A 17,998-nucleotide genomic window follows, 5' to 3' on the forward strand; every position below is an offset into this window, starting at 1 on the left:
TGGCTACTGTATAAGGGATGCTTTCAGTCCATGGCTGCATGAACAGAGTGCCACAAATGTAACAATTTCACATGGGCCTAAACTCATGTGAATCTTGGTCAGAGAAAAAAATGTTTTTCCCTAGGAAAGTTATGAAGGCTGATCTTGGCCAAGTCACATGCTCTTAGCCACAGGGGAAGGCAATGGCAAACCTCCTCTGGACAAATTTTACCAAGAAAACTCCATGATAGATTCATTTTAGGGTCGCTATAAATTGGAAATGACTTGAAGTCACACAACAGGAACAAGAACAACCACAACAACAATGTGCCCCACAAACTTCAATTGGTTTGACAGCAATTTCCTCATTCTAGGAAAATCTGGGGAATAATTCTGCATGGGAGGTTAAAGATATATAAGTAAGTTCTTATCACCTCAATTAAAACAGTTCACAGGATTCTATGGGAAAGGAACCTTGGCAGTTAAACTGGTAGGAGACCAATTTAAATTTATAATGGATATATAACGAAGAAAATTTGTTGCTCTTGTGTGCCTTCTAGTCATTTCCGACTTATGGTGACCCTAAGATATGAGCCTAAGGCATGAGCCTGGTTGGTGCAGTGGTTAAATGCTGAACTGCAGCAACAATGTTGTGATTTTGATCCTAGGGCTCCAGGTTGATTCAGCCTTCCATCCTTTCATAGGTAATGAGTAAAATGAGTATCCAACTTATTGGGGGCAATTGCATAACACATTGTAAACCACTTAGAGCAGGGCTTCCCAACTTTTTTGATTTGCAGAGCCTTTATTTATATGGCAGAGCCCCTAAGAGGCCTACCCTATGTTTAGAAGTATATATAAGAATATATTCTTATTCTTTAATTACATTCAATTTTTATTTCTTTCATTTTCCTGGAGAGGCTGTGGAGCACCTAGGAAGTGCACATGGGGCCCTAAGGGCTCCTTGGAGCACAGGTTGGAAACCCCTGGCTTAGAGAGTGCTTAGTTCACTATGAAGTGGTATAGAAATATAAAGTGCTATTGCTATTGCTAAGATGACTTTAACTATGGTGACTCTAAAGCAAACCTTTCATTGGGGTTTTCTTGGCAAAATTTGTGCAGAAGGGGTTTACCTTGGCTTTCCTCTGAGCCTCACAGACTGTGATTCACGGTTTCCACGTCTGACCCACTGTGCTGCCCAGTGGCCTGTTGTTGGCATGAGTTCCTCCATCTGAGGTCAGAACAACACACCCAGCCATGTGATCAATACTTGGTGCCTCGTTTTCAACCTCAAAGAGACTGACTCATGCCAGTGGTGGCATGGGATGACAGAGTGGAACACGTGTGCACTGCTCTGGAGTGCCCAGGTAACATGGGGAATTTAGGGCCAGAATACTATGGGAGCAGCCTGAGATATAGCAGAAGTAGGACATTGCAAAAGGAGACATTCAGCATATCCTTCTGCAATGCCTCCCTCACCCCCCTTCCAGTATAACTGCAGCTTGGCAGCACTCCCATGAGCAATTAATGACTGGAGAAGGGTAGGGAGAATGCAGGCAGCATCCAGACACAGCTGTGCAGTGAGGAGACAGGAACAGCCATTACACATCCATCATCCAATATCTTTTCTGAAGGTATGGAAGGATTATGGCTGTTCATTTCACCTGGCTGCACTACTGAAGCTGGAAACTGTCCAGTTGCCCCCGTCACTCCCATGTTGTTCATCTCTGTTGTCTGGGGTGAAAGTATGCTGGCAGAGCTCTTGCGCTCCAAGGTACAATGGATATTAGCCCACAATGAAGTACAAGCATACTTAGCAAATATTCCAGATTTAAAGATGTTTGTGTATTTCATATGCAGGAGCTCTTCTGATCAAATTCATGACAGAGATGCTTTATTTCTCTAAGAAAATAATTCAATTTACACTAATTTACACTTCTTCCAAACTATCTCAGTAGTTAGTGAGGTTGTTCCTATGATATTTTATTGTTCACCATTATAAATTAAGGACAATAATTGGTGAAGATTTTCCCCTTCTTCTTTTTATTTAATTAGGGATGTGGTTGCATTGTTATGAGCATTCTTCATTTGTTTTGTTGCCTGCACTATTAACTTTATTTCAAAATAAAATTACATGCAGACTATAAAAAGGAAAGAAAAGACCAGAGTCATGCAATCCACCCATAAAGCAGAATGCTAGAAAGTTAAAAAGTGATATCATTCCTTCACAGTATTTCTGTGCATAGCATGCAATGAATTTATAGCACCACTTTTCTCAATCCATCGTACTTTTGACATATTTTTCTCTCTCTCTGTAAAATATTTGTGCGGAGCGTTCAGGGAGTGGGGGTTGAATCTTCACAGATACTTTAGGGAGTCTTTTGTGCTAATTTTCCCATGGATATGTCACGTTGAGTCTCATCTGTCACTACAACTCCAGTGGTGTCATGTTTGCACAAAATCATGTAAGGCAACAGGATTGACAGATGTGTGATGTAGCTCGTCATTTTCCAGCTTGTCAGCTGGAAGGCTGTGCAAACCCATTTGTTACATATCTGCTCTCTCATTGCCTCGCCTCTATGTAGAACTCAGCTGCCAAAATCTTTTGTCTGATTCACTGCCCATGAAACTCCTTTCTTCATATTCTTACACTGGTCTCCCATCATCTTTTGCATCCAGCACAAACTCTTTGTTCCTTATCTTTAAAACTTCTGTTCTTTACATTCTCAGCTTTCCATTCTTTCCTGTTTTGAATTTTCCCAATTCAAATGCATCATTACTTCTGGTCTACTTCTTATAACTTTGTTATTTTGGGCCACCTATTATCCTGATTTAAGTCACTCTTGTAAAGCACCATATTTTTATGGCTTTGTATAAAGCAATCTCAATGGGATCTCCCTCCCTGGCAAATAACAGAGAATAGGAAAACTTGTCAGTTTTGAATTCTCTAGCATACATTTGCTTTGGATAGCTAGCGAAAGTACGTTATTTTTGGTAAATATTTTTTACAAATGAATTGAAATCCACTAGATAAGTTAATTTCCAAAAGTGTTATTTCCAGTATGGAGAGGATCATGCTGGACATGGTTGCCATAAAGATGGGAAAAGATTAATCCTTTGGCAAATGAATGCATCTCCCCTAATTTAGCCCTTTCTGCAGAGCTGGAAATTTGAGGAATGAAGGAAAATTTCATTTGATGGGCAACTACTGGGGGATGATGACAAATGCACTCATTTTGCCCCTCTCCAGCTGCATCGTGTATATGTGAGAGAGTTTGAGCTCAAATGGGATATTGCACCAATATGAAATCAGGCAAAACTTTAAAATTCATACTTTGATCATTTTAATGTTTTAATAATAATAAAAAATTGCAGTTAGTTTCTACCTTGAGGAAATACTTCTTGTTTTATAATACCTACAATCCCAACTGCATTGAAACCTGGGAAGACTGGAGATCATTCAGAATCATAAGCCCTGACTGACAACTGAACACTTGCATACAAAATGAGGATGGTAAAATTTGCTTGAAATGTCCATGGTTTGCAAATGAATGTCAACTCTACAAAGAGTTAACATTTCTGTCAAGGGGTAAACAACAATAATCAATTCCCATACATTTTGTTTCAGATTTCATGCTGCCCTACACAGTTACACTTTTATGACCTAGTTGGGAATTTCTAGCCATTTGGATGCAGCAGAACTATTTCCTGTCCTAATGGCTATACAATTTGTGAGGATTTGGCCTGTTGTCCAATATATATGTGTTATAAAATGATAGACTTCCTCTGCCTGCTTTATGCTCAGTATATCTCTCTCTTTGTCTCCCACAGATCATACCAAAATTAACCCCTGATTTCAATATCAAGCAAGCATGCAGAACCATTGAATCTGAATCACAACATCCTTCATAACCAGGTGAGCTGCAGGTCGGTTGGATTACAACTCCCATTGCCTCTAGGCAACATGACTTTGCAAGCTTGGAATGATGGGAGTTCCACTCTTGGTTATTTTACACCGATCTGAAAATTTCCATCTACCACCCCATGCATATCTCTCTTTCTTTTTTGTTTGCCATCATTCCCTCAGAGCATTCAAAGCAGTGTCACTTGAGTTCTCAGGTTCTTCTCACAACAAACTTGGAATGGAAAAAGAATTTCACTGATTCCCACCCTCACATGGAATTTATCCATTTTGCATCTCATGGAACTCATTGCAACATTGCAATGCAGATACAGCCACAGTTGTCAGCTTTGGAGCCCATTAGGCTTTGGTATATATATGCCAAAATTACCCATTTCCCTTTGAAATCTAAACTGTTGTCTCTAAGCATTTTTAAAATACTGTACTATCCAGAAGATCCCATTTGCATAATAATAATAATAATAATAATAATAATAATAATAATAATCCACTACAAATCTCCCTTTCTTTCTCTGATTTATAATGCCCATCCCCCCAAGTTTCTATCTTTGTTTAAAACTTTTTCTGTCTCTCATTAAAATGATGGCATCTCTTTTCCTATCCACAGTTCAGTCTAGTGATCAAAGATGATGATATAATGAGAGAATAAAGTTCCCCCTTCACTTAAGGATAATTTCAAACCAGCTCAATAGAGAATGCAGCTTCCTAAATCCAGCTGGCTATTCTTGTTTGTTGCTTGCTTGAATTGCAATCTCTTCTCCTTATTGCAACTCCCAGGTGCTACTGCTGAGCAAATAGTAACATCACTGCCCAGGAGAAGTTGAAAAGAACAAAACAAAAATTGATTTGGACAATCTCTGTGCTGTAGCCATTGATGGGGACACAACTGTGACTTGGGCAAAAGGCTGGGGTCATAATAAGGTTAAAAGGAAAGCAGCTGGGAATTGGTAGCTCTTGCTAGATTTCACATTGAACTAGCCCTTGTTTTTCCAGAGGCCTCAGACAATGCAATGCACTGTGCCTTGTCAAGTATCAAGAGATATTTAGCTAACATCACAAGCTGCACAGAAAATTCATGGGAGTCCACAAACCTCTTGAGTGAGGGAAATGATAAAGGGCTTAATCTTGACATGTTGCAGGTGGGTAAATGCCACCTATGTTTAAATGAGGTTAAAATATAAGGGACAAAAATCCCCATGGCACAAGGCAACATGATTGCTACATTGTTCCTTTACTCTGTGTTACGTGGCATGACACAAAGCCTACTGATGTCAATGGGAAGCAACACACAAGGGAGGAAAAACTGTGTTCATCTTCTGCTGGTGGAAAGTAAACAACATTTGGCTTTATGAGTGCAAAGTCTTTATTCTTTGCTGATTGTCAGTGTATTTGCAGACACATGCAATATGTTTTTTAAACCCCCAAATCAGGATAGGGTAAGACATGCCATAAAAGCCACATGAAATTTCCCAAAATCACAGTGCTGTCCACCACCATGTCTGCATGCCCCAACTCATTTCTATATATTTGTATTTAAAACCAAGGAATCGCTTGCATGCCCCTATGGGTGTGGGGAAGGGCCAATTTACCAAGTTTGCAAACTGATCTGTTTTAGTGACTCTTCATCTCCTGAGGCTAAAGTGAGCCCCCCTAATAAGACAAAATTACCCACCATGGCCCCTTGACTGTCAAATCGAATGGATTCATGGGAGAGGTGCAGCCTTTCTGTGTTTGGGGGTAGGATTTCCTGGATCCTGAGAGCCAGCAGTTTGAGCACTGGACTATAACTCTGGAGACCAGGGGGCAATTCCATGAATCTAACTGGGTCACCCTGACTGAGTCACATGCTCCTCCTCTGGACAGATCTTGCCAAGAAAATCTCATGATTGGTTTGTCTTAGGGTCGCCATAATTTGGAAACGACTTGAAGGCACACAACACACAACACATTGCCAGGATCATCCCAGGCTCTCTGGGATTCCAGGCCAAACGCCAGACCTAGGGACAGCCCCTGGTTATGTATTTAAGTATTATATATTAAGTAACACCTACAGTTGCTCACAGCTTGTCATTCAAAAACAAGCACACACATCTACCCCTCTCCCCACATACCATATTTTCCTATTTAAAAATTAATCTTACCTAAAGTCACTATTCCCAGATGGTGAAATGAGGGGGCTATTCCTTCTCACTCACTTAGGAAGACAAGATAGGAAACACTAATCTAGCCCACTTTCTCCTGGCCAAAAGGTGGATGCCAAGTAGAATGGAGGGTGAGTCCTCATGTCACAATGACTTTGAAAGAAGGAGAAAGCTAACTACTAAAATCTGTGGATCTCTAGAACCATCATTGCAAGTTGCAGCAACAAATCAAGTACGACTTGAAAACTATAGCTAATTGGTGCTTTACTAGCTGAGCTGGAGACTTGTCTATAGCACTTTCCTATGAGAGATGGAGAATTTGTACCCCTTTCTCCCAGCTGGAGATGACTCGATGAAACTGGGAACTTAGAGCCAGGCCCTACTGCATGTGCAGTTCGCCGATCTAGTGCAGTTGTCCACTCCTGGCTTGGGAGCAGATTTGAACAACTCTTATGAAAAGCTTAATCTTTTTGGTTCTCAAGCACTGCACAACCACAGCTGTGGGTGAGGGGGGCATTTTGTTGGCATCCACAATGGAGACCAAGATGCTTTGTGCTTGGTGTGAAGTGCCAAGCTGTATCACATACAGGGGGTCAAGGAGGAGGCTATTTAAGGTCCTAGTCATCATCTCACATGTTCTCCTTTCCTGTCCATCACCACTCACCAGCAATTGTCTTTGGCTTGCTAAGTGCTCCTTTTTGCTGTAGTCTTATATGGTATCTACAGGCCTGAACAGACAGGCCAAAATAAAGCTGCTTCAGGTCACTTTGGAGGTATGCTGTTTAAATGATGCATGTGTCCTAAGAGGCTGGAAGCCACATGTCATTTAAACAGCATACCTCCAAAGTGAACTGAAGCAGCTTTATTTTGACCTGTTTGTTCAGGCCCTTATAGAGCTTTTTTTCTGCCTGTTTGTGACCTCTGCAGTGTTTGATGGCTTAATTGATGTCTGTAAATTGGTTCCACTTGGTTTGGTAGTAGTGTTCTCACCATGAGCACTCACCTTTTTGTTTCTCCCCTAAATTGAGGCCATCGTGTTCTGAACGTATCATAAGATAACATGACTCTATGGAAAAGACAATAATGCTTAGTAAAATGGAAGAGAGTAGAAAAAGAGGGAGATCGCAGCCTGGGTAGAGTGATTCAGTCAAGGAAGCCACAGTCCTGACTTTGCAAAACTTGAGCAGGGAAAGTGATGACTGATGGTCTTGGTAGAGTGGAAAGGGATAGAAAATAGAGGGAGATTGTAGTACAGGTGGATTAATTCAATCAAGGAAGCCATAGTCTTGAGTCTGCAAGTCCTGAGGATTGCAATTCAAATCTCTCATAGGGTGGTCATATAAGTCACAGTTTACTTGATAGCAAATAACCATGACAACTGTGTCCATCACATGTATTAGCCATTTAATCATTACTTTAAAATATTCAAAATGTCTTAATTATAATAGTAAGCCATATAGAGCTTTTGGAACAAGCATGCTGTAAATTTATTTATTTATTTATTTAGGTATTTATATCCCACCCTTCAGCCCTAATGGCTCTCAGAGAAATACCGTGTGAAAAATTGATAAAATGGTCCAGCCAATATCCAACCTCAGAAGGTGAGGTTGGATGGAAAAATACAGTGGGATTCACATCAAGAACTTTTATATAGGCTGTGTTCACATTCCCTCAGTAATTTTGCTTGCCCCCTCTTTGGCAGTTCTAAATGCTCAACTCAGATTTTACATTACTTTCATATCTGTACCAGAAATTTGGAGACTGAAGGAGATTTTCATTTGGGTGGGCAGCATTACTATTTGGGAGGAAATGCTCTCATTTTGCCCTCCTTGTAGCTACACCCCTGGGCATACCTGAGCTATCTGGCAACCTAACAGCTGTGATGCAAGGTGAAACTGAATGCTGAGAGTCATATCTGCAGAAAGAAAAGCAGCACAGTGGTAAGAGCAGAAGATGTCAAATGATGCCTCCCAGTCTGATGTTCAAACAACTGGTGAGGACCACTGATAAAGAGTCTGCCAACATGGCAACTGCCAAGGTCTTAAGAGGTTCCAGTGGTGTGCTTAAGTCTTACATAGATTTAAAGGATGATCTTTGGCACGTTCCCACCATTGCTTCTAAGCATTTTTACGGCCAGCACTTTCCCATCTGCTGCCAACAATGACTTTGAACAATCTTTGCAGAAAAAGAAAGGAGCTCCTGAAGGGTTACAGTGCAGGAGAAAAACACCCCTCTCTTCCTTTCAAGATCCACTTGCTCACACCTTTCTGGAGTAGCCTCAGGTGAAGCTTTTCTCCTCTCTGGGAAAACTTGGGTGTATTTTCCCAGCACAGTGCCAGGATAAGGGTGGCTTGCAGATGGGGACTCAGCAAAACAACAGCTTCTTGAAGGTTATTTGCAGGGTGGAGGAGAAACCCTGAACACTTCCTGTGTAGAAATTTGGCTCGCAGTTGATTTTATGAAAATTCCTCCATTTCAACGCACAAACACACACACACATTATAGCACATTTACAATATGGGTAAAACAAAGATTTTACAACCCCACAGTTTAGTTTTGGGTGGAGAAGGGCTAAAATCAACCAGTGAAAAGTGATGTGCAGTTTAAATACGTAAAATCCCACACTGCACACATTACACTTCATGAATATATAATATGGAGAAAGGAATCCCCTTGAATATCTTCCCATTCTCAGGGAGAAGAAAATACTTGCTATCTTAAAATGTTGTGATATATTTCTAGAAGTACTTTCCCTGGGTTACTTTAAATATAATGATAATAGAATTTACTCTAATACAAACCCTAATCCTTTCTCTCCAACTCTCATGACATTTCTTATCACCATCAGGACAAGAATGTGGTAATGGGAGAGAGACACACCTTACTCTAAATTTTCTAGCTCAGAGTTTTTAACATCCCATAGATTTCTAAGTGCAGGGCATTTTTTTCTATATGTAGCAGCAGTATATCATGTGAGCTTCCACCCATGGTTTAGGGTAGAGCCAAGATGCAAATCTACTACTGGGAGCTACACTTCAATTGACATTGGCAAGAAGGAATGCTTCACTTGGCAAAAGTTTATCATCCATTCAGGATGTATATAGATGTAGGAAGTAACTAGTTACATACAAGTTAATTGCAATAAATTTCTATTTCCAGTAACAAAGGCATAATCACATGGCATTACACATTAATAAGGGATAGCTTCATTGGGAATTGTAGTTGGTTATAGCACCAGAGCACTCTGACAGTGAAGGTTAAGTATCTCACAATACTACAAATCCCAGAATTCCATAGCATTGAGCCATGGCAGTTAATGCAATGTCAAACTGCATTATTTTTGCCGTACAAATGCAACCATGGTTAAGATAAAATAGTTGAACTGGTAATAAAACACATATAAAATAGGCCTGAGATGATATCTTGTTGCCAGACAGGTTAAACATTTCTCTCTTTTTCAGGGCTAACTTGACGTATTTGGACATTCAACAGAGCTACTTTTAAAAAGGTAACTATAACCAATACTTTGGTAAGGTTTCTATCTATGAAGGTGACTAATTATTTTTAGTAGAAACTTTCAAAGCTCTGCATATTCATGCCCTACACACACATACAACAAAGAAGGCTAGAGAACAATGATTGTTAAGTCCTCTTTTCTCTCGGCAGCTGTCCAACCACAATTACCTTTCTTCTGGGCCCTTTGAGAAGACTTCGTTTAATTACCTTCCAAGAACCCCCCTCCCGAAAAGGTTCCTTTTAGATCACAATGGATTATAAATAATATGTGTTGCTTTGCTTCAGTTCAAAGCTCAAGACAACACTCGCCCAACTCCACAGGCAGATCAGGCGACCTTTTCCTCCAATTTGGCATCCCCTGCCCTTCTCCCTCTTTCCCACTTTCTCCCTCTCTGCCCCTTTCCATCTCTGTGTATTGTGGAGGACAGACAAAGTGATATGTCTGTCATACGCCATTACCATTAGAACAGAATCTTGTTCTTTTATTACAACTGAACTCTGCCGGATTTCTCAGCAGGAATGCTAAGTGAAATCAATGTCTTGGATTTCCAGCTTGAGCTTGGAGGTCACAGCCACTCTATCATTTCTCAGCATTATCCGTTCCCTTCACCCCCCCCCCCTTCCTCTCTCTCTGAGCCTCCAACTGGCACACAGCAGATTGAAAACAGCATGATTCAGAGGGATCATGCTGCACAATTTTACAGCCTTTTGGAGGGCCCTTCATTCACACACAGACACAGACACACACACACACACACAGTTTCCCTCAGGACCATTCCTCCCCCTTTTCAGTTTGCTGATAAATTCTGTTTGTGTGCTTTGACTGAACGATAAGCCAAGGAACAGAAATACCTAGGAAAAGTACCAAAAAGGTGGGAAAAAGTAGAGAAAGAAGGAAAAGTAGAACAAAATTGTGGTAGTTGCAGATTGGATTTTGATTCTCCTATTCTGACAGGTAGACAAGCTGTCAGGTTTCCATACATGCTACACAATAAATACTGCACTATTAAAGAACGATTTTGCTAAGTTTGCTATGGCATGGTCAGCCGCCAACTACAAGTCAAGCTAGACATGAGGTTTGTCACATCATTATCCCTTTTAAAATGAAAAACTCAAGAATATGATAACAGAATCATAGAATTGGAAGAGACCCCAAGGGTCACCCAGTCCAACTGCCTGTCATGCAGGAATACACAATGAAAGCATTCCCAACAGATGGCCATCCAGCCTCTGTTTAAAAACCTCCAAAGAAGGAGACTCCACCACTCTCTGAGGGAGTGTGTTCCACTGGTGAACAGCTCTTACTGTTAGGAAGTTCTTCCTAAAGTTGAGGTGGAATCTCTTTTCCTGTAGTTTGCATCCATTGCTCCATGTCCTGTTCTCTGGAGCAGCAGAAAAAAAGCTTGCTCCAGCTTCAATATGACATCGGACCTTATCACGCTCACTTTCGTCCCCGATCTGGGCATGGGCAGGGGATGTGTGCGGCTGAGGAAAAACACATTTTATTGCATTCCGCACTGTCCTCAAGCCGACGCCAGGCTATCGCCCAGTGCCAGGCCATTCCCAATCAGGGCTCAGCCACACGATTTTGCTCTGACTGAAGCTTTCCAGCAGAGCAAAATCATGTGGCTGAGCCCTGATTGAGAATGGCCTGGTGCCAAGTGATAGCATGGGGCCGGATTGAGGACAGTGCGTATGCAATAAAATGTGTTCTACCTCAGCTGCACCGAGATCAGGAATGAAAGTGAGTGCTTTAAGGTCCATCCATTCAAATATTTAAACAGGGCTATCATGTCATCCTTTAACCTTCTCTTCCCTAAGCTAAACATACCCAGCTTTCTAAGCCACTCCTCATGAGGCTTGATGTTCAGGGGAAGAAGATGGATCAGAGACAATTGTGTCTTGATCTGGCTCCCTCCTCGTCCCTATTGGCTTTAAAAATAAGTGTTCCAGTGGTAACCGCATGACAAGACTCATGTCTAATTTGATACTAACCTTTGGACATGGACACAGAAGAATTTATTTGTGAAGCTGTTCTTGTGGTGGAAAAACAACAACAACACAGAAGGAAAAAAGTCCTCTTGCAAAACAAATCTGTAATTCAGGGATGGCACTGTTCAGCCACTTGTAGGACCACTGGTCTATTCAGGGTAGTGTTTTTATTCACAGTGCAGAGAAAAATAAATAGTTCAAAGTCTGTTTGGATTTGGGAAAATTTGGGAATATCCCATAAAATTGTTTTGTTTTGTTTTAATTTTTTTTGCTTGATTTGAGAAAGACCAACAGAAATATTACTTTACACAGTGCACAGTTAATTTACCAAATGTGTTGAGGCAAGGCGTGATAAAGACCTGTAATGCCCGTGTCTTCAAAAGATTCTAATAATGCATGGAAGTAATAGTTCCATAGTTATTAGCTATGATGGCTTTTATATTTTTCACAGAGAAATAGCTTTCTGAATATATTTTCATTTTTAGTTATTCAGTTCAAGGGCTTTTGTTATTCTGTGTCAAAGCCATGAAAAATACATTATTAATTAATTTAATTTTATCTATTAAAACATTTACATCATGCTTGTATTCAAAGATCTCAGGGCTCTCCTTCAAATATTTCCATCCATCCATCCATCCATCCATCCATCCATCCATCCATCCATCCATCCATCGATGTTATTTGTACTCCATCTTTCCAATGACATGAGATCCTATCAAGGTCCCAAGCTGTTTAGGGCTGTAAATGTCACCACAAGCACCCTGAATTCAAAGTAGAAGAGCATTGGCAGCTAATGCAATTCCTTTAAAGTGGTTTTATATGGCTTTTCTAAGATATTCCAGTGATATGTTTTGTCAGCTGAATTATTTCTGCAGTGCAGAGGTAGCAAAGGTGATGAAATCATCCTGCAGTGCATTTTGGAAGAAGTATTCAGGTGGTTTCTAGAAGATTCAAAATATTTTTGGCACGGTACATACCTCCCCGAAAGTCTGGGCTGGAGGCATCCGGTTTTCCTGTGGAGGGATACTGCAGCAGCCAAACTGCGAGGCATCCCTCTGTCCCCATAAGAACCCAGAAAAAGTGGGTTCTTCTTGGGACACTGCACACATGTCACGATTGCAGTTGCTGTGCGCTCCGGAACCGTAGAATTGGCCAGAGGATAATTCCCGCCCGGCTGTCTCGGGCCCTTGTTTTACTATGGAAGGGTTAACTGCCTTGTTTTTTTTCATTTCACATGTACACAGTACTTCTTATGAATAAAAACTTTGCTGAAACATGTTGGTCTTCCTTTTTTGTGGTGTAAGAACCTATTCTTATTCTTTCCTTGTTTTTTCTATCTCTGTTATCAAATATTTTGTTAAAGAAGTAAAGTCATATGGATGATGATGATGATGATGATGATGATTTCATTTTTGTTAAGTAAGTACTATATTATTAGGTATAGTTTAGAAATATTTTAAGCACATGAAAGTATAGTAAATAATAAATTCTTCAGCACTGGGAAGAATATTACTAGAATTACTTCCATTAAGACTGAATCAATGAAGAATTGATTTCCCTATTCATCCCTATTCTGGATTCTGTGGCTTAATTTCACTTGGTAGTTCCAACTACATTGAACCTACTTAATCCAAATGAATGCTATCATTCAGCAGTTGAATCAACAAGTCTACTCTAGCTGGTACTAACATATGAATTTAGGGGTTATAAACCAAATAAGACTATGAACTGAGCTCAAGGTCTAATTTGCACTGCAGAAATAATGCAGTTTGATACCGCTTTAACTGTTATGGCTGAATGCCATGGGATTTGTAGTTTGTTGTGTAACCAGAGCTTTCTGACAGAGCAGGCTAAATATCTCACAAAACTACAAATCTGAGAATTCCATAGCACTGAGTGCTGGTAGTTAAAGTGGTGTCAAACTGCATTAACTCTGCATTGCAGATCAGATTCAAGTTCTTGTTTTGTGGTAGAGGTCTATCAACATCCTCACTACCGACACTCTACACTAGAGCTGGGACACCAATCTTCATAACTAGTAGTGCAAGATAAGTGTTATCAATGCACATGTTCAAGCAAAGCACAGGGAGAAAAATCAAGGATGAGTCCTGCCCCATCTAAGTCCAATCAACTCTTTTCTTAGCAAATACCTAGCACACTACCTAGCACAACAAGGACAAGGAATATAAGAGAAACATAGCTGTCACAGTACGCAGAACAGTTAGCCCTGATACCAGAGCCGGCTCTAAATATTTGGCCACCATAGGCGAGAAATATTTTGGTATCTCCTGTCACCCCTCATAATTATTTTCACCCCTTGATTTCCACTGTTTCATTTGTTAAAGCTAAACATGACATAAAACTTAGGTTCCAATCTCTCATCATAGTATTGTGAATTAGTCAAAAAGCCAAAATATTATACAAAAAAAAGCTGCCAAGCTGCACTTAAATTTTGCCACCCTAGGCGGCTGTCTAGTTTGTCTATATGGATGAGCTGGCCCTGCGTGATACCATTCCACCCACTTTTATGTTTAACAGTGCTAATAATGGTGAATGTTGTTAATCATTATTAATAGGCAAACAGTTGTTCAAACATGGGCTTTGCTGTTCCTTTAAAAAATAAGAACATGGTAATGCATAACAAGGAAAGCTGAAGGAAGTGGGAGTGCTTAGGCTAAAAAAGAAATACAGAGATCAGGATTAGATTTAACAGGTTTAAATTACAGGAAGGTAGATTGTGGCTGAACATATGGGCTAACTCTTAATGGTAAGAGCACTTTAAAAATGGAACCCATTACCTACAAGAGACTCTCCTTTGTTAGAGATCTTTCTAATAGAAGCTGGATAGCCACCTGCAGAAGATCCTCCAGCTCTGGTTTTCTTGCATAGAAAAGGAAATTGCATGAGACACCCCATTAGACCTCAACAATATCTTATAGAATGTCTCAAAAATAAATAAATAAATAAATAAATAAATAAATAAATAAATAAATAAATCCATATTGCATATTGATTTTTACACATATAGAATCACAGGCTGCTAAATACCAGATTAGTCTCTCTTTACTGATTTATAATGCTTGCTTTTATACTAACAAGCATCATGTAGAATGAATGCCCGGAGTGCTTACAATCATGCTTTATTAGTTGCAGAAGAGCCTGTAGGATGCTACAATCACATATAATGCAAGACGAAATCAAATTAATGTGCAATGCGTATGAAAAGCCAGGCAGACAGATCTTTAAGTAGTACCTTGTTTTTGGGTGGAGGGCTGGTTGTGCTCTTGTCAGTGTGGATGCTGGTAGGAGATACTGCTGCTCCAATGTTGCTTTGGGGGATGCCGGGTATTTTCCCACCTGGGGATACTTGCATCGCCGCAAGTTGGGCAGCATACAACTGCTGCAAAAAGAAACAATCACAAAAAGAGAGAAAATGAGGTAAAGGGGGAAAGCTCATCAAGTAGGAAACCAATATTAATTGAAGAAGCTGCCATTCTAGACCAACACTAGCTCCTAGTTGCCATGCCAGTCCATTCCAGCAAAACAATGAAGAGGCACCTTTAGTACTAGTAGATCTGTTTTAGTATGAGCTTCCATGGGTTGCAATCCATTTCCTTAGATATATGCAGTATTCTGTACCTCTGAAGGGGTGGATTGTCATTAAGAGATGTAAATCATGCCTCACATGTGGGGACAAATAAGTATAGTAATTTTTTGCATACTGAAGGAGAAAATTAAATCCTCTGCATTTTTCTCCCCATACTTGAATATGATGCAGGGCAATTATTCTGCAGAGGGGAAAAAATACAGTTTTGTGCATTAAAATTGTTGTTTGCACTGCTTGTTACATAGGAACCCTGCCCCCCCCATACAGAAAACATGTTCTTGCACAGAAAACATGTGTTTTCCTATACAGAATAATTCCTCCAACACCACTACAGGGTATTTGAATGTGAGGAGAAAATTGTGGAAAATTCTCACTGGTCTAATATTCTTCCCAAGTAGGTTTCCCAACATTCAGGGACATTGTTTTTTGATCTGGATTTTTTTTCACGTTTAGGGATGATCCAACAAAAATTGTGTTTATGCAGAAGAGACAGGATTTTGTAGAAAACAAAACAGTGTTTTTGCCTATTTTTTTTTAAAAAGTAGTCCTGAAATGCAAACGCAAACAAAACAAAACTTATGACACGGAGCTGATCTTTAAAAACAAACCAACACAGATGTCTCAAGAAATTACCATGAGGATATGAGAATTTGTGAGCTTTCTTTACATCTCTTCCATAGAACATCAGCTGTAATGCTCAAATCACAATCTTTTTCCATTGATCCATTTGGCGTTTAAAGACCTAGAGGAAATCAGCACATCAAGATTGCCTAGAGGGTGGGATTCAGTACAGCAATGCCATTAATGAAGGGGGGAAAAGGTGAAATATTTATGGGATACCTGTTTCAAGTTCTAAAGTGTTAAGAGAAGTGATGCATTTATGTAGAATCAAAATATTAATTTTATACTACAGCTCCCAGGTCATGTCTGCATGGGCCAAAATATTCCAGGAGCTGCCCAGAGTATTTTGGTATTGTAGCTGACCCAATGTCCCCTCATTACCTGGGACCCTCTTTTATGAGTGTGATGTTGGATGGCTGATCACATGCACGTCCCACTGTTCTATCCAACACCACTGTTGCTGGTTCAAGTCAGGTCAGAAAAAGGCACCCAACCACATGATTAAAGCTAGGCACCTTACTCTGACCTCAGAGCAAGTGACTCTTGGCAGCACCAGTGGTGCCAAGTGGCACTGCAGGAAACATTGTAATGAACCACCTGGCATCACAACAGAGGGCTCTGGATCTTGCATGAAGATATGGAGCAAATTGTGAGTTCTTTAAAAAATATTTTAAGGTTTTTATACTTTGGGTTCGATACTGAACCATCTGGATGCCACGGGGACAGTTCGCTCTAGAACCAGGGATTGGGTTTGGCCAATTTGACAAAGGGAGGGAATTTTATTTGGCCCTTTCAAGCAACCCACTTAAATCTTCCTGCCAACTTGACCAGCAATGAAACACTAGTCCAAAAAAAAAAAAAACACCTTTTCTAAGCTTTGGAAGTTAAACACAGTTACCATGGCTGAGTGAAGCTGCTCCCAATGTGAAGAACCACACCTGTTGGAGAAAAACAGCAACAATGCCTATACTACGTCCCTGATGCTTGGTGCACTTGTAGGTCAAGGTAACGGGTAAGCTATACAGCAACTGGAAGTGAATGTATAGAGATATTGGATATGTATCAGCATTGTGTATTTGGCCATTATTTAAAGGAAAAGAAATCCAACAAAATAATGCATTTCCACTGAAGATGTTCTCCATTGTAATGCTAAGTATAACCATGCTGAGTATGATAACAAACAGAGCAAGGACAAACATGCAACAATACCGTGACCAAAGTTATGATCAGGCATTGTTGTTATTTGGTGATCTTCTTTTAACATTGGCTGTTTACATTAGCAGAGCAATGAAGGTTAGAGGGCACCAGACTGTGGAATGCTAAACAAAGCATGTGATCTCTGAGGGTGAGTTTGGAACAGCATTTCAAGGTGATCAAGCAAAATGGAAAAAGCTCAGATATTCCACTGTAGCTTTCAAAGATGCAAGAAGATATTATGTGTGTTTATTCACCTAACTCTCTTCCTCCTTCTTTGACTCAAAGAGTCTGAGTGTAATATTAGCTTGCATTGTATTTCATTACAAATGTCCTTGGTTCAGTTTCCTATATAGAATAAGTCCATGTTTCTGCCTGCTATCAGGTAAGGTCCTGAAGATTTTCACTGTAGTGGATCCTATCTATATAGCCAATATGCTTACCATGGGGCTGGGGGATTTGCCCCACATAGAGGTAAGCTTTGATGGAACTGCCAAAGCCACATTCTATTCCTTGCCTTCCATTCATTCTTGTTGTTAGTTGCCATCAAGTTGACTTTGATTTATGGGAATCCCATGAATGAGAGACCTCCCAGATCCCCCAGTTATCAACTGCCCTGCTCAGATCTTGCAAACTCAGGGCCATGAATTTTTTGATTGAGTCAATCCAGTGATCCACATCATCCATCTCAATAGAGCACATAGTCACACTGTAGGATTTGCAATCACAAGATGTTGGAATAATGACCAAAAAGTGCTGTTAATGATTACCTGTCATAATTTCATTTTTGTAAGCTGCCTTGCATTGGGGAAAAGGTGGGATAAAAATTAATTTGTCAGCCAGTCAATTAATTAAATGCTACACACATAGTAAATATTCTTCTCAATAGAAAATGCAAACAAGAAAGAGCTAATTTGGTGATGATTCCACCCAAACTTCTAAATATTATCTCCCTTACCTTCCTTCACATACATAAGAACTCATGCATAGAGTCATTATCTTCTGGTTTTAAAAATTCTTAAGCTA

At 40.1% G+C, this 17,998-nt stretch overlaps 1 protein-coding gene across 6 annotated transcripts in view; it reads right to left on the reverse strand.

Annotated features, from left to right (window-relative positions):
• Positions 1 to 17,998, reverse strand: part of SOX5 (SRY-box transcription factor 5) — a 537,054-nt gene that overhangs the window by 94,975 nt on the left and 424,081 nt on the right. For all 6 annotated transcript variants that reach the window (XM_042470201.1, XM_042470204.1, XM_042470199.1 and 3 more), the window contains one exon: positions 14,804 to 14,950. In XM_042470201.1, coding sequence (XP_042326135.1) covers positions 14,804 to 14,950 — 147 coding nt within the window. The remainder of the gene's footprint in view (positions 1 to 14,803; positions 14,951 to 17,998) is intronic.

This window comes from Sceloporus undulatus, chromosome 5 (genome assembly GCF_019175285.1).
Source record: "Sceloporus undulatus isolate JIND9_A2432 ecotype Alabama chromosome 5, SceUnd_v1.1, whole genome shotgun sequence".
In the NCBI taxonomy this organism is placed as follows: Eukaryota; Metazoa; Chordata; class Lepidosauria; order Squamata; family Phrynosomatidae; genus Sceloporus; species Sceloporus undulatus.